At 40.5% G+C, this 23067-nt stretch overlaps 2 protein-coding genes across 9 annotated transcripts in view; one reads left to right on the top strand and one right to left on the bottom strand.

Annotated features, from left to right (window-relative positions):
- Positions 1-2283: 2283 nt before the first annotated feature.
- Positions 2284-13923, bottom strand: tbc1d22b (TBC1 domain family, member 22B). Of its 4 annotated transcripts, none has more exons than XM_074681776.1 (14): positions 13628-13923; positions 9350-9406; positions 8897-9077; positions 8636-8807; positions 8025-8225; positions 7846-7916; positions 7168-7296; positions 7007-7072; positions 6159-6273; positions 5809-5915; positions 5645-5720; positions 5407-5534; positions 5189-5284; positions 2284-4943 (listed from the first exon to the last, which is right to left on the bottom strand). In XM_074681776.1, the coding sequence occupies exons 1-14, from the start codon at positions 13681-13683 to the stop codon at positions 4815-4817; spliced, it is 1584 nt and encodes a 527-aa protein (XP_074537877.1). In that variant the 5' UTR covers positions 13684-13923; the 3' UTR covers positions 2284-4814. The 4 variants fall into 4 exon arrangements, with proteins under 4 accessions (XP_074537877.1, XP_074537876.1, XP_074537878.1 ...); XM_074681775.1 differs by having other exon boundaries at positions 8636-8810; positions 13628-13922; XM_074681777.1 differs by having other exon boundaries at positions 8025-8192; positions 8636-8810; positions 13628-13920.
- A 106-nt stretch (positions 13924-14029) lies between these two features.
- Positions 14030-23067, top strand: part of myt1b (myelin transcription factor 1b) — a 124287-nt gene continuing 115249 nt past the window's right edge. For 4 of the 5 annotated variants that reach the window (XM_074681770.1, XM_074681767.1, XM_074681769.1 and 1 more), the window contains exons 1-4: positions 14030-14603; positions 15352-15459; positions 15680-15749; positions 17373-17488. In XM_074681770.1, the coding sequence (XP_074537871.1) occupies positions 15378-15459; positions 15680-15749; positions 17373-17488 (268 nt within the window). In that variant the 5' untranslated portion in view covers positions 14030-14603; positions 15352-15377. The remainder of the gene's footprint in view (positions 14604-15351; positions 15460-15679; positions 15750-17372; positions 17489-23067) is intronic. The other variant, XM_074681768.1, reaches the window with a different exon arrangement.

Below are 23067 nucleotides of genomic sequence, written 5' to 3'. Positions count from 1 at the left end.
TGAGTCCCTCTCTGCCTTGTGACTTCTTGGGATGAGAACTACATGACTTTTGTATCTAGTTTATCAAAAATCAAGTGTATAAAAAAGCATCTTTGGTGTCTTGGGGCTCTGTAGAGAACCATTCCCAAAGTGACAAATGTTTCACTGAAGTAAAACAATTTGTATCTGAAAAATAGACCCAGGAACTCATAGACATCAGTTCAGTGTCCTTTGACACAACCTTAAAAGACTTTCCCTGACTTAATCCAGTTCCCTTCCCTGGACTCCAGCCTCCAGCTGTATCACGACCACTAGTTGAATAATATATTCTTTAACTTTCTTTGCATTCCTTTTCTGTTGTCTGCACCTGGGTTTACTGGTTTTGGCAACAGCACCACACAGAGCTTACAGGGACATGCCTTTACTATAGTGTCTGACCATAATCCATAACCAGGGACTGTGCTGTGACATACCACAGGCTCTAAACATACAGCTCTAAAGCCGCAGCCCCCTGATCTGTAGATATACAGTGGTGAAAAAAGTTTTCAGACACCCTTAAAATTTTACACAATCTTGGATATTATCATAACACTTTTTGGAAAAATCTTGTATGTGTTTCAAAAGGTGTGGCTGCATTGGACAGACAAATACAAATGATATTTTTGTTTACTGTTTACAAGAAAAACAACCAAAACCTGGTATCACATTAAAGAATGAATGAATAAATAAACCATCACATCATCCAATTAATATTTTGTAGTCCCACCATAAGCACACACAGTAGAGCTCTAATCCTGGCTGGCATGTTCCCCACAAGCCTGTCACACTGTTGGGGATCATCTCGTGCCATTCTTCAATTCTTGCTTATAATTCTTCTAAATTCTTTGGTTTAAGTTCTGAAACAGACCAGTCGATCATCCTCAGAGATTTTAACAGGGCTCATGTGGGACTGAGTTGGCCACTCTAATGCTGTGTTTCCACCAAGCAGTCCGGGTCGGTTCAGTACGGTTTGGGACGGTTTGGTACAGTTAAGCCTGATCCCGTTTGCGTTTCCACAGCAAACTGTGCCCTCTCGTGGTAGAAGGCTTGGTTCCTGTGCTCCTGCAGTCCAGTTCTCCTGGCCCTGGATATGTGGCAAGGGGCATTATCTCATTGAAATATCCAATCTGGACAACAAAAGGTGGAAAAGTGAACAAGCAGAAGAGGGCCTGCTGGTTTGGAGAACGGCACAATACTTGACAAGTTCAAGGCCTGAAGTCATGATCAACAAGTCGGCTGCATACAGTGCAGGGGGAACTATGGATACAAGTTTGGTCTGACATTCAGCAGTTTTCTCTGCACGTTAGTCAGGACCATTTCTTGCTGAAGGAACCCTCTGATGCCTAGGTCTTTGCTTGAGTTCCAAGCTGTTGGTTTATCTGTATTTCTGCAGAGTCAATCCAACTGCAGAAGGACTGCATCTGCACATCCTGGCTATCTGGCGGCAGCTGTACCCTTCCTGGTGGACAATCTGCATCTTCAGGCGTGTTTCCTGCATTGGGTTCCTTGTTTTAGCCATTTCTATCTCTGAAGAACTGTCAAATGCAATCGCTTTATGTAGACACAAAGCACGGCTATAAAAAAATGTGTCTTTTAATAAAAAGCACAAGCTATGTTAATAGATCACTGGTAACAAAATGACCCAGTACTTAAAATTTCTTTTGTAGTTCACTGAATCAAGCAATTTTAAGTTTTTAACAGCTTTTTTAGGATTTGTTTATTATTTTGGAAATTTCACATGAAGAATTAAGAGTGATTCTTAATACAACATTTCATAAATGCATGGGGTGTCCAAAATCTTTTTTCCACCACTGTATGGGTGCTTAAAGCTCCTGAGATGAGATTCATGTTTGTGTGGTTTTGGCACCCCCCTGTGGACAAGCAGGTTGCACCAGCTCTCTCCTGTACATGCGCAACATCTTCTTTATGTCTAATCTCATGGTTTATATAACTACGTTACTCACAGCTTTAATATTATGGATATACATTTCTTTCTCAACATATTTTTTTTCTTTTTGATTTTAAGGAAGTTTTCATGTCCCGTCTGACACATACTGTATGTTTTAACTATTGCTGAGGCTGAAAGAAAGTCATATGAAACACTTCTTTCCAATGCTTTATATTTTTGTAATCAAGATCTGTTTCAGGTGTGAGATAATGAAACTGCACAGGGACAAATGCATCTGCTGCTTTTTTCTTTGAGTGTGCAGTCTCAGCTTAAAGACACATAAATAAACCAACTTCAAATACACAGAGACGGCACCGTAAAGAATTACAATCGTTTAATATAAACAGAAAGTTAATATACAGCAGGTACTGTAATAATTTAATAACTCTTCTTCAGGCTGAAGCTCAGACTAATGAGGCGCTCTAAAACAGGTTTGGCAGATTAATGTTGAAACCAGCATGAACACACAGCCTTCAGTTAACACCACCATCATAGTGTGAGAACAGAAAAACAGCATGAGGTGATAAACACACACACACACACACACACACACACACACACACACACACACACACACACACGCACACACCTGTAACACCTGTAAGGTAGAGACACAATCAGTTGGCTCACCTGAATGAAGAAACCAGTTTAAGGCTAAAGGCAAAAAAAGTGTAACAGAGACATTCAACATGTTACGGAGAACAGAAACACAGCATGTGATTTCTGCAGAAACAAACACAAAGATTGATTTCACTGATTCTACATCTTTAGAAACATCACACTGAAGAAAACAGACTGCAGCTACGCTTACACTGCACGTTCAGAAGTAATCCTGAAGTTTAAGACTTATCTTCACCACCACAGATTTATAACATCAGTTTGTTTTACTCTACCAGGGAGAAAGGCTGAATGAGCTCACTTTAAAATCCTGATTTTAATCTCTAAAACCTCTAAAATTAGAAGGAATGAGAGAAAAACAAAGTACCGAAGCTAAAGATTGTCCTACCTCACTGATTACACTCACTATGTTAAAGTTATCACTGGAGATGAAGGTAGATGAGTCATAATACACACAAACACACACACTTCATGTCTGGCCTGAAGTTAAAGCAAATATAACACACAGGTTATTAAAAAACAAAACAACATCATCATCATTATCATGGTCACTCTGAGCTGCAAGGCGTCCACAGGACTGTCTCAAGTAAGATGGAGAACTGACAAACACTGACGGAGGCTCGTCCTCCAGTTTCAAAATAAATTTGACTAGTTTTACAGAGTCCACACGTATCTGAAGAGATACTTCACAGGTCATCAGGAAATCACTCAAAGACTACTATGCTCAATATCTGAGTTCAGTCAGGTATGGGAGTGTTAGAGTACGCCTAGTTCTAAAACATACTTTGTATGTCAGCTGTCTAAAAGACAACATTAATCTTCATCTAAATCAGCTGAGAGACTATGAGGGACTATCAAAGCTACATCAACCAGAAGGTTTAAGGTTTCTGTTGTGTACCCAGTGGCTGAAGATTTGACTTCTCTTCATACAAGAGAAGAAAATTCACAAATTCAAATTGCTCCTTTTACCCAAAACACCCTGAAAAACACACATAGCACCAACTGTGATGCTCTATGCTGCAACCATAGACTGCATGAAAAGATGGATGACAAGGCAGCCTCTTAAAGTGAAGCCAAAACCTGTAAAGCTCCCCCCGCTGGCTGTAGCAGACATGGTCTTGAGCCCCGCCTCCTCCATGTTATATGATGGGACATGGGTCAAACTGAATTATTGGATGATATAAAAAGAGGGGGTGTGACATCATGATTGATAGCTGTGTTAACCAGTGAGGTTCCTGCAGCGCTGTGTGCTCCAGATTATCAGAGTAGAGGAGGACCAGTGAGGGGAAACATAACAAACACAAACACAAACACAGAGATGACGTCAGATCCTGGCTCAGGAGTGTGTGTGGATTTACTTGCACTCCACAGGTGGAGCAGGAGGAAGAGAAGGAGGAGGAGGAGGAGGAGGAGGGGAGGTTGTACATCCAACATACAGCCCATGGGTGCAACCTGGAGTGCAAAAAAACTCAGAACATGGTGCAAAGTTGAAGTAGATTTTTTTTGCCATATATTTGATTTTAAACAGTTAAAAGCTAAAATACTGAAGCTTTCTCTGGAATATTTTTTTGTAAATGTGCCCTTACCCTGGATTAGTTTCCAGAAGTTTTACTCACAACATTATTCAGCGTCCCAGCTTTTTTAGATTTAGGATAATTCTACAAAATGATTTTAAACATCACCAGTGGAACTACTCAAAATAATGTCTACATGAAAAGTTGGGTTCATAGTGCAGGGGCAGATTTGGTGACTCTAAACTAAACATGGCTCGTTCAGTTATTACAGAGTCTCTACTTAGGGAGATGTTATTTAAACAGTGTTGGACTAATAAGTTAAAAATAATCCGTTAAACCTAAAATGTTCCCTCATAAAACACATCATTATCATCAAATCGTCAGAAAAATAAAATTCTAGGCTAATAAATCAAAAAGATGAACTCTCAAATGTTCACGATGTGTCATGGGACCGTGTGTTTGAGCATACAATCAGAGCTATATGAGCCAAAACAATCAGAGAGATCCAGCTGTGGTTATTCCTCCTGTAACAGTCTGTTCATTAGAGGAGTCTGAGCTCTGTGTGTGCACCATGAACACATCAGGTGTCTTTTCATCCACACAGATCAGAGAGAAGGAGGAGGAGGGGGAGGAGGAGACGTCTTGCACTCACAGGACCCCTCAGGTCCCAGCTCAGGCTGACATTTTAAAGTCTTTTTGTGCTCTAAGTCATTTTTTTATCTCTTGTAGTGGCTGGGAGCATCTGCAAACATGTACTTCAGTCTGTAAGCTTCAGCCAGCAGGAGACCCACCTCCTCGTTGCCCCAGTGGATTGTGGGGAGGTTCTGCAGTAGCATAAGAAGGCCCTAGAGAGAAACAGACATTAAACTGAGACATGTAGACTGCCTGATGGGAGAAAGTCCTCTCTACCTGCTGATGGGATAGATTCATGTTGACTACTGAAGGACTTTTAGAGGGGAGAGTGTAGATAGAGACCAGACAATGTGAAAAATCAGACTACACTCAAACTGGAGTAAACCCGCTGCCTAAAGGCAAAGGTAAAGAGTTTCTGAACTTTCTAGTCCTGGTTCAAGATTGCAGATATTTGTACCTGAAAGTCGACCATGGAGAGGATTTCTTTTCTCCACTCGATGAGGAAAGCTGCACAGACGTAGAGGTGGAAATGAGAGAACCCTTCAGCTTCGGCCTGAGGAAAAACAGAATCAAACCAGGTGACTGAGTTTAGTGAGTCTTGTTGAACAGTGTCAGTTCTCACGGAGGATCCAGTGACACTTTGTAAAGATCTCTGTGGTGGGGTGTTCACTGTACCTGGTATGTGTCCCACAGCCGGATGGTGCAGCGAAGGGGAAGCTCCCTCATCAGCAGATTGTTCATCCAGCGGAAAGCAAACTGTAGATACTCCACTTCGTACCTCTTGAAATGATTGTGGATGTCCTCTGAACACAAACACACACACATAAACTTGTCAGAATTTGGTGTTGGCAGCTGTGTAGTCTGTAAAGATGAGCTCAGAATAAACGTAGAGGAATGAACTCTGAGGACTCACCGTCTATCCTGCTGACCAGCTCCTCCAGAGCTTTCACTTTGTTCTGGATTCCCGGCTGAGCAAAGGTGTAGTTATCCTAAAAAAGGTTCATTCAGTCAACTGACACTTTTATAGTTACAGACATGTTTACTGAGGGGTGTGTGTGTTTGTGTGTGTGTGCAGACCTGTATTCCATCCAGCAGCTTGCTCATGCACCAGAAGCTGTCAGCCTCTATGTTTCTCTGCGTGTCCAGAGGAAGGGCTGCCATTTCAAAGTTCTCCACGTCCTCCGCTGCAAACAAACATACATCAGACTAGATGAGATCTGGACCACGAGACATGGATCATGTGACTCTGACAGAAAACTCTTTTTTTCTGTGGATGGTTGGAGGAATGTTTGTTTCCTGGATGAATCAGGGCTGCTCCCTCAGAGAACTCTTACATGCTGTCTGTAGATAACGGTACTAACATGAGGGATCGTAAAATGTTGTCCCTTTTTTGCTGAAGCTGAAGAGAAAATCTAAACGTTACTTACTGACAAACTCTGTGAGGAAGACGACAAAGAAAGGAGTGACCAGGTCATTGATCCCCTGAACGTATCCGCTTGCTGGGTGACGGATCGCCCAGATGAAGAGGATTCGCTCAAACACCTGAGGACACAAACACAGGTACAGTCTTTACAGGTTACTTTCACTCACACTGTTTATGATTCAACACTTTTATCTGTAATAGCATCTTTTTGCAAAAAACCCTCTGATTTATGACAAAGATTACCATAAACTAAACCAACCACTGCATTAACTCAGAGTAACAGTCTAGATATTTGGCTGAATGGTGAGTAAAATGGTGGGGGCTGGGTTATTTGCTGAAATTGTTAATGAAAGTTCCCCTTTGATTTACAGACACACTTCTGTAACATGACTCTACATGTGGTGTAAAAAAGGATGTCTACACAAGGTTTCTGTGAGATCATGAAATAACCACATTAGAGGAAGAAGTGAAGTTTTTTAAAGCCAAGTTCCTCTGTGGGGATGAAATCTGAGGCAGGTTCCTCCTTAGTGGCTGGTCAGCAAAAATCACGAGTCACCGATCAGGAGTGTCTCTCTTTGACTTCAAGTAATGCAATGTGTGTTGCTAAAAGGATCCAAGTCCTATGTTTAAGATAAGATAAGAACCACTTTATCAATCCTGAAGGAAATTGTTTTACTGGAGTACAAAAAACAAAATTAGTGAAAGTAGAAAGAAAAACTGTTAGTAATTAAATAAATGAACAAGTTGAGCAAAGGCCCTTAAATTAAGAGTGGTTTAATTTAAAATTCACAGATCCAATAAAAATTTAATCTTCCAGTAAAAGGTAACGGAGGAGATACCCTAAGCCCTTACCTCCTGCACCGCCGGCTGCTGAAAGAGGGGGATCAGAGGGTTTGTTCTGGGAATGTCAATGTGGATCTAACAGAGAGACAAACATCACATATTAGATTCATCTATTACAGATAACAGAGCAGAGTGTGAAGATGTTTCTGACAGGCAAGCGGAGCATTCACCTGTCGGTATGTGTCTTTATAGTGCTCGTCTGTCCTGGAGTGATAATACTGCTCTATGAAGCCAAAGTACTCCTCTCTCTTCCTCTGCAGCACCAACTCTCTGCGCTCCTTATTGGCCGGCAGGTAACCCTGACAGAGAGACGACACCAAACAGGAGAAGAAGAATGAGTCAGGTACATATCAGACTCTTCACTGCAAAAAAATGAAATCTTATCAAGTGTTTTTGTCTTTTTTTAAGTAAAAATTGTCTTATTATACTAGATATGAGCCACTTTCAACTTATCAATCCAGAAAAATGTCTCGTAACCAGTAAAAAAATCTGCCAATGGAACAAGAAAAAATTGCTTGAAAATTTCCTTGAGACTAGAATAATGTCTTAATACAAGTAACTTTTCTCTTGTTCCATTGGCAGATTTTTTTACTGGTTACGAGCAATTCAGACCTCATTTATGTCCTTAAATAACTTTAAACAAGACATTTTTCTGGATTGGTCATGTGAATTTGGCTCATATTGAGTCTAAAAAGGAATTTTCTACTGAAAATAAGACAAAAACACTTGATAAGATTTCAGTTTTTGCAGTGTACAGATAAAAGAGAGACAGGAGAGTTTGGATGTTGTGTGATTGTTTCAGCTGCTCAGAAACTTCACAGACTGCCTGAAAGCTGAAGGTCACTTACAGAGAGGAGCCTCCATGTGATTGGTCGGACCTCTCTGGGTATTCCTGACCAGCTGTGCTTCCTGAGCTCCTCTGTAGCAGCACACAACGAGATAAAACCACACAGTATCAACATGTGTCTCTAAACAAAACAGTAACTCCTTAATTTCTACACGCCGAGACAGTGAGTGTGTCTCATACCCAGGTCCGTGTTGGGGCTTCCCAGCAGCTGTCTGAATTTGTCCAGCCGACTTTTCTCCCGCACCGTCATGGGAGGAGCTCCGGATGCATTCTGGTCCGAGATGCGAGCAACCAGAGGGATGATAGGACGGACTGGGAGAGACTGCTGCTTCTGCAGCGTGGAGCGAACTGTGGCACACAGTGAGGAATCCTCTGAGCAGACTTTACAAACAGAGAAACACACTGAAACTGATGAGACTATGTGAGTCAACTTCAACCCAAAACAAGGCGAAGGTAGAGGCATGAGCTTCCCTCTCAGTCTCTTTATTTTTGTACATGGAAAGCATCAGTTTGACACACTCAGACCCCACAACAACAACAACAACAGATAATTGTGACATTTTCACATCAAGCTGCCTGTCAGTGTTTCATACAGTTTCTTTTAGCTGCAGACGACTGGACTGAGTCACTGAAACTCATCAGAGGATTATATTCTGCCGAAAGCAGGCACATGCTACAGGCCTGACCTGATATAATCCCTGACTGCTGCATTAGCCCCCTGACACACACACACACACACTCACACTGATAAGCTGCTCCGTCAAAGCTGCTGTAATGTGTCTCTCACGTACCTGAGGACGTGCTGATGTGAGCGTCGCTGCTCGATTTGACCACCCTTCCATTGATGTGCTCACACTCTTCATTGTCACCCTCCTCTTCCTCCTGCAGGGTCTGAGCTTCTGTCCTGTGAGGGTCCAGTCTGTGTGGCACCCCAGTCTCTGAGTCACTGACCTCATTCTGCTGCTGCTGAGAGGAAACACAGGAGAATTTCTCAATTAATTTCAGCTCACAGCCCAGAGCAGCTCAGAGAGGGATCAGCCAGTTATCTCTACCTGGTGCTGAGACGACGCAGAGTGCAGGCCAGCGGGTAGTGATGAAGCCGGGGCCAGGAACTCCTCATCCTCCTCATCGTCGATGTCCCAGGCATCGTTTGTGCTGCGAGCAAACTCGTGGAAGCTGGAGGCTTTTTTAGTCTTGAGGTTGTTGAATTTGGGCTTTGACTCTTTGGGATACCTGCAGAGGAACACACCCCGAAATATGATTAAAAGAGCAAAAACACACACATACAGTCAGGAGATGATGACGTCAAACAGGACAAACCAGAAAGAAATAAAACAGGAAGGAACAAATGTAATGCTTTGTTATGTTGGAGGAGGATTGGTGCAGGCACAGCATGCTCACAAACTTAAAGCATTTTACGGTCAGCAGCAAAAAAAACAAAGACAACGTAAAAAGCATCCAGGCGGGTTTACACGCCATGCAGTCCAGATTAGTTTGGCACTTACGTGCGTCGCAACCGGGGGTCAAGAGGGGGGTGCTGTGCTCCATAAACCGGTTGAACGCTGCAGGAGATGATACAGGAAATACTTTGACCTTTGTGTAGGAAAATACACTCAGTTTACCTCCTGACTATGAGTGAGCTGACACTCAGGAAACGAACACACTTCATACATTTACTGTATTCAAAGACAAACGAATCCCTCGAGGACACAAAAGAGCAACAAGAACAAGTGACTGATGTGTTTCTGGCTTTTCTACCGTCAGAGCTGATCACACAAACAGAATTATTATTTAGGAAAGATGGTTTGAGCATCTTACAGTATAAACATATTTCTGACAAAACCAGCATCCAGCAAAACCATGTAAAAGAACATTAGAGGTTTTTTGCACACCAAATAAGCTGATATCAGGGTGAACATTAGAATCTCCAAGATCTCTGTGAGGAATCTTCAGTGGAATTCAGACCACATACATGGCAACAACAAACTAGGGATGCACAATATCATCGGCAAAATATCGGTATCGGCTGATAAAAGCTTAAAAACACGTTTATCGGTATCGACAGATATGACAATTTCTGCCGATAGGCACAGCCGATAAGGTGCTATTCAGTTAGGATTATTATTATTTTCCATCTGAAAAATAAGCTCCTTAAATAAAATGTAGCACTTCATTTATTTGCACTGCAGAGCTCTGTGTCTGTCACCAGGTTGTTACAGTAGCTCTAAAATGATCAAATGCAACTTGGTTATGTTTAAAAATGCATTGTACATTTAAAGTTCATGTGATCTAAAGAAATTATTTTTCTGTATTTCAATACTGAATGTCTTGACTTTGAAAAAATAATACACTTCTTATTTATGGTAAAATCAAATGTTTTTTGTCTTGTTTTATGTGTGTTTCTTAAACAAATAAGACAGTCACAATAAGAGTAACTTATAAATTCCAGTACAGGATAGACTTAGCTTTCTTTACAGTGAAAAAAACAAACAAACTTGTGATTATTGGTATCGGACAAAAGGGGTTTCGATATATCGGCATATCGGATATCGGCAAAAATCCAATATCGTGCATCCCTACAACAAACAACAAATATATACGCCAAAACTTTGCCCTTTTTGTTATTTTTACACAACTTCTTATAACCATGAAGAATTTGTGAGATTTCAAGCCCTACAAACACTTGTGGGAAAGGTAACCCAGCAGCACTGTAAGTGGTTAAAGGACAAGTTTCAATAGAGAATTATGAAAAAGTGTTAATTTGTGATTTAATTAATATCTAAATGATATGTAATTGTCTAAAACCTAGAGTCAGCTCCTCCTCATTCTCTGTTATTCTGCCCGGCATGTTTTTAGTTTGTGTTGAGGAGAACTAGCAGACAGATTGCACAGCCCCCGTGTTCGTCACCACCCCGTGGTGAACAGTATGCTCAGCGGATGTGACAATCTTCATTCTCAGCTTTTTTCCAACTCTCTGCTGACCTGAAGCAGAGTCAGTCCAGACAGGAGGGACGCGGCCCCAGCTCAACCCAGAATTACCAACAACAGCACTCGTTTCCCTCAGTGACATCAGCAGCAGTCTCCTTTAAACCCTGGAGCTTAATTTATGATTCAAGAGATGAAGAAATGCATCCTCACCGGGCAAACTTGTAACTGCGGTGACACGGTGTAAGGAGGAGGGAAGTATCTGCAAGGGGTCTAATGATAAGATTATACTGCTGACTTAATGATGCAATGTGCTGGAACTGTGACAGAACATATTTAAAGGCCAACATGAGTTTTTAGGTAGAAAAAGTTTCCCAAAACATTGTTTTAACGAGGAAAGTTTTCAGCCTTAATGTTTTACTTTGAATTTTTGTAACGCAGGTTATGAAATCATCTAAGGGACAGGCTATCATAAAAACCTACTGCAAAAGTTAGACCTCCTCAGAACTTTCAGTACAGGTTTCATGATCCACTTCATCAGAATTCATTTTATACACACTGTTTACTGAACTATAACTGGTATTTGGAGCGACTTAAGCACAACAAAAGTTATGCAGCCCACATTAAAAATGGAGGAAGTGACATTGCTGATAATGGAAAATTAATAGATAAACAAATGTAAATTGCAAGCTACCTTTTTATTGAATTATTGGATAAATATTAACTGTAAGTAACTGTCCAGCAAATATCACTCAGAAGAGCAGCTTCTGCGCTCTGTTGAAGCGTTTCTCTTTATAAAGATTAGAAACAAAGGGACTTTCCTCTGATTATCGCCTCTACAGCTCCATCTAATGTTAGTATTTATCTGAAGAGTCTTTCAGAACTGCGGAGGTTAAACAGCTCTTCAGTCTGAGTCAGCTGAAGGGTTCAGAGGATCACATATCAGTTCTGGTATGAAGATCTTGTCAAACTGTGGCCTCTGTTGCCTGAAGCTGAAAGATATCAAACTACTTCACGTCATATACATGAACAAACTGCCAGCCAAGCTGTGAGAACAGAGCCGGCTGATTATCAGCAGTCAGCAGAGCCTCGCCATGTTTTATCAGAGCAGCTCAAGGACAAGAGCGAGGCGAGCTGCCCCTTCCTGTTCAAACATCTGTTTGTGGTTGCAGCTTTTAAAGCAGCACAGATCAGAGTGGCCGAGGAAGAAATGCCCTCTCCTCAGAGATCCTCTCCTTAGATTTCACAAACACACACAGAAACCCCCCTCTCTGAGCTCCACCCGCTTGCCTGGTAGTATCAGGGAGTCACCAGCTCAGAGGCTTCACTCAATACACAAGGCACAATAAGGCACACAGGGTCACAAATATACAAAGATACAAAGCGTTATCAACTCAGGTCTTATCAGTTATCTCTGATCAGGTGAAAAGACACAGAGAAAAGCAGAGAAAAGACACAGACAGAGGGACAGAGCTGCAGGTCCTCAGATACTGTTGTCATTCAGCATGATGCAGATTGAGTAAGAGGGACAGGCTGAGACCAGTGCTGCTGAGTTTCTGCAGCTCCAATATTTACATTGAGGTGGTGACAGTGGTAAGCATTTGTGTCTCCAACAAACAGTCACTAAGCCGTGTTTGTCTGAAAATGCTCAACAACCGTTACTTAATCTCTAAAGACTCTTTCACATAGCTGATGAGGAAATCTTCTGTTTTCTCACAGGGACAGTGTGTTTGTGTCCCATTTAACATGCTGTACTTCACTGTATTCACCTTTACTGTAAACATAATTAACAGCAAATTATGTGTCAGTTCCTTGTGGTTGTTGCCATCATGAATAGCAAGGGTTTGTAGCAACCTTGGATTAAATTAAAAGTCACATCTGAAAAAAGGTTGAAGCTGTTTTTGTCTCCCACAGAGGGTGGAAAATCTTTCATCAAGGTGTTTCAAAGAGTGTCATCAAAAAGGAGAGAGCAGTATTAAGCCTTCTGCATGACAAACCAGGCACTCTGTGGAGCATGTCTTTGTAGGATAAGAAGGGGAAGTAAATGCAGTAATGAGAGTGAGACAGCATGATGAGTCTGCTTGCAATTAGTCCTAAAATGCTCTAAAAAGCACACAGCCTTCTTAAAGGTTTCTCTTTGTTTTCTTCATGCTGACACTGACTCGTGACAGCTGAAAAGAAAACAACTGTCACAATCTAAGAAAAATTAAACTTTAAGACCTCCTGACACCACAGGGGGCAACTTTTTCTCAGCATCTGCTTGGTAATTATCATCCCCTCTGTACTCCCAGTAATCTCAGAATGACCATGACCTGATCACCGGTGGATTTCTTTCACCTTCGTCTCTCTGCACTTGTCTCCCTGAAGCCAGTCAAAGCTTCCTGCGGTGGTCTTCCTCATACAGAGTAGTATACCCCATATAAAGAGGTCGTCCTCACTGTCATAATCTATGTGTAATGGTATAGGTCAGCTGTCCTCTGCACAGAGCAGATTTATGGAGGACGATGCTCGGGCTGTGACAGCTGACACCTCAGAGGACAGAGGCAGCGCTCAGCTGGAGGCCATTAGAAACAGAAACAGGACGAGCACAGAAAACTCATACTTTCAAAATAATAAAACATACAGCTACAACACAGCAACCCATGACTGTATTCCAGGTGTTTATATGTGCATTTAACTCTCTTACATTAATCTCGTTCGTTTTAATGTTCCTGCTAAGTTGATCCAAGCTAGTCCTTATGTAGACTACTGTGTACGGTGAACCTGCCGAACGTTGATATTTACAACAACATGAATCCAACAGAATTCGTCTTACTTCAGCCAAAGAACCGTTTCCTAGCCTGCTCTCGTTCACATACCTTCCAGGAACCTTTACGTTTCTCCTCCAGAAATTGATCCGGTTCTCGGTGGCCATCCTCGGATAACACAGCCCCGTCACACCGACACCGGCTCCCGGTTCGAGCAGACCATGGAGGAAACCGTTCCCGTGTTTGCTGCGGGTGTCCTGCTCCCTATAGTCACTCACCTGTCGAGTATAACCCTCCAGGTGAGCAGGTAAACATCAGGTGAGTGTTTTATTCAGCTTTAAAGCAGAGCGAGGCTGATACGACCACTGGAAGTCGCCATCTTGGAGCATACAAAACGGAATGCATGATTGGCGGGGAGGCCGAGCAGGTGCAGTGAAAGTGACCAATAGGAGGATGGGATTGAGTGATGACGTTGAGGATGTTCGCTCCTGTAGTCTGCAGGGAAGAGAAGAAGAAGGAAGAGGAGGTTAACGTCTGAAAAATAGGACAACGGTTGGCTCAGTTATGGTGTCCGGTGAAACGTCCACATTACATTGCTCGTGTTCAATCAGTAGACAATGTAATGGTTTAAACTCGCCCTATTTTATGTTAAACTGTTGTCACTTCCCCATTGAACAGCTGTTGAAACCTTTAAAACAAACCAAGACTCACGGCATTCTGTGACCTGACCTGACACGTTAGCTTTACTTACACAGAAAACCAGATTAACTTTATTTACCAGAGTAAACGTGTCACAGCTGAAACTGTCGATGAAAAGATGATTTAAAATACACTTTTTTATAGTTAATTTTCGAAAAATTTAATGTAAAACATTAATGTAAAGCAGATGTTTGCATGTATGTGGATTCGCCGCCTTTCATTCCGCCATTAAAAGTATTTCGCGGTCTTTGCCAACAATCTTTTAGCTGCACAATAGCTGTTTATGCTACTTCTGTGCTATAAATTTAAATTCCACACGTATTGACAGAAAAACTGCCCATTTCCAGAGCCTGGAGATGGTCCAAGAGTTTCCCTAAAGCAAAGACAGGTAAGAGTACATGGCCCTCTTTGTTACTACTATAAAACACTAACTGTATACATTGATGAAATTATCTGTTAAGGAGGACGGTGCCACCAACTTTAGGACAGGAGGCCTCACCTAGTTTTAAATAAGTTTTAAAACTAAAGGGAAAGTTTGCCACAAGTTTAAACCATATTTAAAACATATTAAAGTTGGCAAACCTGCATTGGAAGGATTTTTTTTAAATTTAGTTTAAAGTCTGAATTAAAACCTCTTTTTATATGCATTTACACATTACTTGGGCTGCTATTTCACCTTTTCAGGAATGGATGATTTCTGACTTTGCAATTTTTAAATTGTCAAACAATAAAAGATAGAAAAAGTCCACTCAACTATCTTATTTTATTTATTCATTATCCAGCTTCATTTACCAGCCCCTACTTGTAATGTGATGGAACTGTTAATGGTGGTTGTTGAGCCTCTTTCATAAAATAACAAAAGACTTCAATAAAAACATGAAAGCACTCCAGATAACATGAGAGGGTATTTCTGCCAGTTGCTGATAAAACAGATGGGGTATAATGTGAGATTGAAGTTCCTCATCGTTGTAGCTCTTCTTCAGAATTTAATGACAAAGGAAGAAGTTTTATGTTCTGTAAGCTCTGCAGTCATCACAAGCTCTACAAACCACAGCACCAACACAAATCTCAGCACTTCCCCTTCAGTCTGACCTTTATATCTGAAATCATGCTGTGTAATTCTTGTTTCCCCTCAGATGCTGCACACACCTCCTCTGTCCACATGGGGGCAGGACTTTCCCTCTGCAGTGAGCGAGCGTTGGTCGAAGTGAAACCAGCTGAACCACCTCCTGTTTACAGTAAATGTAAGGTGCTCATCACACACGCTGACTGCACAGAATGATGGGAAGTCAACTGACTCACTGATGAACTCAGATACTTTATGTTATTTTTTAGGTTACAGAGTGACTCACTCAGGGCACTTCAAAGTGCCTTTTCTACATTCAAATGCAGCCAAATACAGTTCTATTTTACATGCCAGCCTGTATTTACATCCCTGGTGCTCACCTGTGTCTGTTTGTTTAGGGAAATCACTGCAGCTTCCCACCTGCTCCACCCCCACCACCTCCAACGAACTCCAACTGACACTCTCCAGGTGAGACTTAGAGTCTACCTTAGAGTCTGGAGTATCTTATGTCACTGTGAGTACAGAACAGCTCCATCCACACATTTTTCAGGATTATCTCTTGGTAATGAAGCTTTTTTGGGGGGGGGGGTCTTGAGCCCTGTCGATGGATCTTGTGACTTTCTGCCTCAGCCATGTGGGTGTTTTTGGTGTGTGCGTGTCTCTGAGGGGAACACTGGTGTGAAAGCAGCAGAAAAAGAGGAGACACAGCAGCAGAGTCACAAGGCAGGACAATGAGGATCTGTGTGAGGGGCTACTGCAGCCTGGAGCAATACAGTTAGCCTTTCAACTTTCTGCTTTCATGTTGAACTTTTCCTCCATAACCACCAGAACTACAGCTTAAATATATTTTACATGGGACAGATTCTTCTCCCAGAATAAACTCACTTCAAACCCAAACCCTGAATAACTCGTTTAAACGTTGCGTCTGGAGAAAACAGGAGGGCACTGAATTTTCAAATCAATGTGTAGTGGGTTTTTACATGCACATGCTCAGTGGAGTTTTGGCCCCCAAGCTATATTTTGTTTTGTGTGACCCTGTTGTGTAGCTCTCCCTCTCACCCTGAAAGGACAGCTTTGTGACTTTTTTTCTTCCTCTAAACTAAAAAACACTCCGGCAGCACTCTTCAGAGAAAAGAGGAACTTTTTCTTTTGTTGTGCTGTCACTGCAGCGGCTGCTCAACCCTAAACTCTGTTTCAAAGTTTAAAGAACTTTACAGAACTTTTATCTCTGGGCGTTTAGAAGTTACACAGAAATCTTTGAGCTTTTCGAAGTAAGATTCTAACTTTCAGCGAGGAGTTTGAGCAGTGCTTTTACAGAAGGGGTAAGTTTTTCCCACTTTTATTTAGCTGAACTTAACAGAAATAGCAAACACACTTTAATATATGTCATGTATGTTAATGCAGTTTTCACACTGATTTGTAGCTGTAGGCAGACAAAGGAAATGTTGACATTAGTTTTTGTTTTTCAAAAAAAGGTTTTATTGAAAGAATTTGAGAGGTTTCAGAGTCACATTTGAACACCAACTTTGATGAGGGCAATTCTTTCATTTTTATTTTGTTGAATTTAATTCAGAGTGAAAACTTAAAACTCTTTTAAATAAATAAATAAATATCAACTATGTTGTTCAAAACAAACTCTTACTTGGTCAGAAGCAGCACATTTTGTTGACTAACCATGAAAAGATTAGCCTTTTATTAAAACAACTGTAAAAAAAGATGCATGTTGGCAATAAGCATCATGTGTTTGTGTACTTGCTAATGGCAGGAGTTGTAGTTCTTGATAAATGAATGAATAAATGAAATAAAAACATGCATTTAGAGTAAGTTTGTATGGACAAATTGGAAACTAGAATCACTCTTCAGAAAAAGTTTCAAAGAAATTTGTGAAATGAAAACTCACAGCGCATCAGTTTGAGAAAATGTGCATGTCTGTTTGATTAAAGCTCAACATGTAGATTTAATATACTCTTTCACAAACTCTGCTGTGAGTTTATTATGATCTCATAGTGATGTGTTTTAGTTGATCCTGTGAATTCTAAATAAACTTTTTACATCTAAAATAAAGTAACTCTGACTCTGTGTCGTCTTCAGGCGGATGGTGATGTTCAGTGGGACGCTTCGTCTCAGGGTCAGCAGGTTATCCTCAGGTGTGATCATTCACTCTGTCTGTGAGCGAGCCATGAAGGACTCTGAGTTCTCTGAGAAAGGTAGGACCAGCTGTGGGTGTGATCATTCTCTATTTCCTCCTCTTACCTTCTCAAAAACACCGGAGCATTTGTGGTCGTGTAATCTCTGTGACGTTTGGTTGGAGTGTAAATATTGCTGTTGATACGTCACCTGCACACCTGAGGGTAAACACAGGTGGTTATATGGCTGACGTAGAGGAGTCAGAATAAGAAGTCAGCAGCTGGGACAATGTGTGTGTGTGTGTGTGTTTGAAGTTTATTTGATGGCAGACCTCATTTTTACCATTGTGTGTCAGAACATTTGTTTAATTCCTCAGGCTGACAGTTTTTGTTGTTTTGTTGCTTTTGCAGCTGTATCATTACAGACACTCAGATATTAATATATGTCCATTATTCTTCTCTGCATCATCTACTCTTGTGGATTTCCCCTCTGAATACATTTTAAGTGAGTTTATTGTGACAGAAACTGGATGTACAGCTTATGTGCATATATCCCTGGGAAATATCTGTTCTTTCTCTGAGCTAAACTGGAGGTTAAAATAATATGTTAAAATGGTTGAATCAATTACAGCTGACAGCCTGTAGCTTCAAGTTTCAGTTGACCTTATTATTGTTCTGACTAGGGGTGGGTACAGAATAAGGTACTATTATAGCCTATAATAGTACCTAGTTGTAGTAGTACCTTCAGCCAGTACCTATAATTTATAGGTACTGGCTGAATTCTGTCTGTAGTACAGAGTACCGATTTACATAAAATCAAACTGTACCATAAATAGTTTGGCTTAACGATTTTAGAAAATAATGGAACTGCGTACATATTTTTTATTTTTATTTTATTTATTTATTTATTTTTTGGGGGGGTCTTCTGCATTATTCACTAAACACAAGCAATGACATTCTATAGTATGACCAACACAAAAAAGGATACTGTCAACATAAAAACAGTAGGGCTAACCTAACTTATTCAAATTCAAACTGACATTGCAATGTAATAGAATGATATTCTCAAATCCCAAAGGCTGCAATGAAAAAAAGAAAAAAAAAAGAATTTTGAAGTACATTTACTTAAGTTTGTGTTTTGTTACTGATGAGAGATCAGTAAAATTTTTATACATTTAATATTCATAATTATGTTCACACAGTTTTTCTTTTTCATTTTATAAAAAAAGGGGCGGTCCACATGTTGACATATTCCAGTGGTTGAGGCAGAGATTTGGTCTTATTTACATGTCTGCACTTTATTTGTTGTGATATTCATAGAAGAGAGGATTCATATTTATTGTTCAATTATTTTTCATACCAGGCCACTTGTTCTTTACAGCTTTGTTCCTTTCTCTGATTTTGCTTAAGGTAATTAATGATAATTCTATTACATGTCTACAAGGCTTGAAGTTAAATCAGTCAATATTCTAGTGTGATTTTAGTAGTTAAAGATATGTTATTCATATCAATTCATGCATCTTCATCTGATTTCATTACAACATGTTGGCCTGGCCTACAGGGAAAAAATTGTTTGTAGGTTGACAGCATCCTTTGTTGTGTTAGTCATACTCTAGAATGGTGTATTACATATACACCCCCCACCCAAATCGCATGCAAATCGGAATCACAATATTTGTCCAAAAAATCACAATTAGATTGTTTTCCAAAACAGTTCAGCCCTAATAAACATTTCTTCCTTTTGGCCAGGCCTACATGCTATGATGAAATGAGGCAAACTGATGCATGAATTGATACAGATAACATATCTTTATTTAGCTGTCACAATCATCGTAGAATATTGAGTGATTGAGTTAACCTCAAGCCTTGTAGATGTGTAATTTTTTGCCAGAAAAACTGACATATTCACTTTTGCTGGTTTTACACGAAAGACTGAGTAAAAGTCACTATACCCCCTCCAGGTCTGTGTACACAAAGCCTTTTTTTCGTCCTTTTTTTATTGCAGCCTTTGCAATTTGAAAATTATGTTCTATTAAATTGTGATGTCGGTTTAAATTGGATTAAATGTTTAGCCCTAATATTTAGGTACCTAAATGCATCCTTGTGACTGTGAGGGAGTGTAAGAGTAGGCAATTTTCCATGCTGGACATGAACACAGCATTGCAAGTTTATGTAGTGAGAAATAAATATGTAAAATTGAAAAACTCTGAGATTTGATTATTAAACAAATTAATGCTTGTTACCACATTAACACACACAAAAGTACCAAAGAATTGTACTCCTGAGTACTAACATGAACGTCTAAAGCTACTCACTGACTTTTTAGTCCGTTCTACTTGGCTCTAAAAGCTACTTTCTCAGTCTTATCTTTGTTGAAGTGGAGGGTTGGGCACTCATTGGTCTGTTGGTGTTTAGTCTGAACTGTCCCCAGGTAATATACTCTTGCACAGAAATCCCAACTGCTTTAGTTTTATTCTCATGTAATTTTAATCCTATGTCAATGACGAAGAGTGAACCAACACTCTGCCTAAATAAGCTAAATATATATTTCAATCAGAAGTTGATCATTTTAAATTCATTTTATAAAGCATAGTGGGGTTAAGTAGTAGCTGTGAGTTTGTTTCAGTGTCTGACAGTTTTTTAGCGATATCCTTTATAGACCATCCTTTATTTGACACTATAAAGTTGTATATGTAAAGCAGACCTGCAGGATGTGACATGAGCATATAATGTGGGATTACATTATCCAGTATTTCAGAAAAATAAGGTCATGATTTAGCCATGGAGGCTGCCACCAGTGACTCTCTGCTACACGTCATTTCCTGTCTGTCTTCAGCTCTCAAAATGTCGATGAGACAAAAATGCAGAAAGACCTTGAAGTGGGACAAATGATCAAAGGTTCAAAAATGTATCTCATCTCTAACTCACAGTCTTAGGCTGTGTTTTTCATGTCATGATACCTCTGTTTGCAACATGTCCCCACTGAACTCAGAACAAATCCAAAAAGCTGCTTTTGTTCACTTCTGAATTAGCTTGAATTGATCTGAGGGAAGCTGATAGTTGACTCTGCATCAGAACAATGTTAAAGCCTGAATGTGATACCCGACCCACCCAAACAAGAAAGATCACACATGCTCATCATTTGAAATAATTCCTCATATGTATCATCACATTTTTAGGCTTTTTCCACGAGTTTATGTCGGTCTAATGAGTGCGATGCATAGGCCTGTCACGATAACAAATTTTGCTAGACGATAATTTTCCAAAATATGATTGCCAATAAACGATATTATTGTCAATTTTATTTTGATATTTTTTTTCCTTTTTTTCATTGATGTAATTATGATAAATGGGATAATAAAGTGAGTACACCATATCAAAAGCAAGAAACTTTAATTTCTTAAGAGTATTTAACTGTAATTAAAAGGTCAGGATCTTTTAAATAGAATAAATTAAACAAAAAATATAATAAATTTAACAAACAAGAAAGAGAAAAAAAATACAATGAAAATGAAATGGACTCTCTTTTAGAAAAAAATACATGACAATGAAAATAATTAATACTAATCAAAAACAATAAAACAAAGACCCTGTCTCTAAAGAAAAAACAAAACTCCAAAAAAAACAACAACAATAAAAACTATAGCCTAAATAAAAACGAGTTTATACAGTTCCTGAATTGTTTGTAACATGTACTTTTTCCCAGTCAATCCGTACTGTCTGTCAAACATTTTTAACATTTCTGGCTTTCAACCGTATTGAAGGGCTGCATTTCTTTGGCAATGTAGCTGTCTTTGAGCGCCCACTATTTGGCGCTTTTATTTTTATTTACTTTGCAGACCAAAAGCCTCAGTAAGAGCGGATTGTCAAAGAACAAGGTTCCGCTTCACCTCCCCTTTTTCTTCTTCGTCGCCACTATTTTCAAAAAAATGCGACATATCAGCTGGTTGGTGTTCATGAGCTCACACTTTGTTCATTCTAAAAAAAACCCCAAATATTCCCACACTGGGACTGTGGCAGGCGGCTTAAGAACAGTATCTTTCGCGCTATCACTCATATTAGCATGTGTTTCCTCCTTACCCCTCAGGACACTCGCTTCAGCTCTCTCCATGTGTACGCGCGAGCAGCCCTGTCTTCACCCCAAAGATTGCATTTTTGACAGATGCTCACTCCGCTATAAATCCACTAAATCCACTATAGAATCTATGCACCCCGATGTTAGGAAAGATAGACGTAGTGAGCCATCTTCTCATTCAGCCTCTTTGGTCAAAAGAGAGGAGGAAAACAAACATGCATGCACGTGTCAGTTTACCTTAATGGAGTTAACGTAAGTTCATGCAGGACACAGAAGTCATACGCCCAGCTGTGATCAGCTGACAGACTGATGTTCTAACCTACCCCTCTCAACCAATCACAGCGTGTGTCTAACATCAAGGCGGTGTATTTAAATCACGTCTTCATTCTCAGTTATTCCTGCTACCTCATTGTTGCTCAGCTGCTGCTGTCACAATCATCCCACCTCCACCCCAGCCTCCTCCTATTTAGCCTCATGTGTGTATCTTATTGATCTGTATGCATTCATTTGATCTGTATGTATATGGGGGGTTTGCTATGCACTCCCTGGAAAGCTCGAGCAAGCTGCTAGGCTAACCCAGGGAGTACTCTGAAAAGCAGAGCTTTAACGCCAATTCTAACTGTATCCATTTGGCAATAAATGGTTAATCTATGACGAGAGTGTTCCTGACTGAACCGAGGACGTTTTTATTTATCGTTCGGTTAATGGATTTATTGATTATCGTCACAGGCCTAGCAATGCATTTTGTGTGCAGTGGTTAAGGCCTTGGTTTAAGAAATACTCAGTGATGAAGTTTTCAGTTTATCCTCAGCTTTAATTCTCCTTGGTGTGTTTGTGGTTGATAAAACTGTCTCGTGTTCCTGCTTGGACTGGGCTCAGGTGTTCACACGTGTCTGATGACCTTCTGGGTGTGGAGCAGCTGACCCCAGATCAGATTGAGGTTAGTGGCATTTTACAGCCCAGTGCCTGCTTATGGCACATTAATCCTTAGATAGCTGGGTGTAAGGCTGAGAATGAAAGTGTGAAGGTGAAGGTGTGCTGCGCAGAAGCAGGTGCTGCTCCCTGTGTGTGTGTGTGTGTGTGTGTGTGAGAGTGTGTGTTCTCAGCCCTGCTCAGCACTCCGGATTACAGCCTGTCATTTGTTTCCTATAGATGTGGGAGGTGCTGCAACACACACACACACACACACACACACACACACACACACACACACACACACACACACACACACACACACACACACACACACACGCTGTGGCATGCACTTATCATAAAACTACTCTAAGACAAAGTGTTAGTGTGTTTACTGCTGCTGCTACTGTGCTTGTAGCAAATATCCATCTGTATCTCTGTGTTATCACCCTGCTTAGTATGGATCCACACACATGCACACACACACACACACACACACACACACACACACACACACACACACACACACACAAATGCATATATAGTGAACCCCCTACACTTATTCTAACTGACACATTCAGTTTAGCTTTGTGAGAGAATGTGTGTTTATCTTTGCATATTTGTGTGTGTGTGTGTGTGTGTGTGTGTGTGTGTGTGTGTGTGTGTGTGTGTG

This window comes from Halichoeres trimaculatus, unplaced genomic scaffold (genome assembly GCF_033239565.1).
Source record: "Halichoeres trimaculatus isolate MK-OKI-2021-1 unplaced genomic scaffold, fHalTri1.1 fHalTri1_scaffold_11, whole genome shotgun sequence".
NCBI lineage: Eukaryota > Metazoa > Chordata > Actinopteri > Labriformes > Labridae > Halichoeres > Halichoeres trimaculatus.
This window is presented reverse-complemented; position numbering and strand designations above follow the sequence as displayed.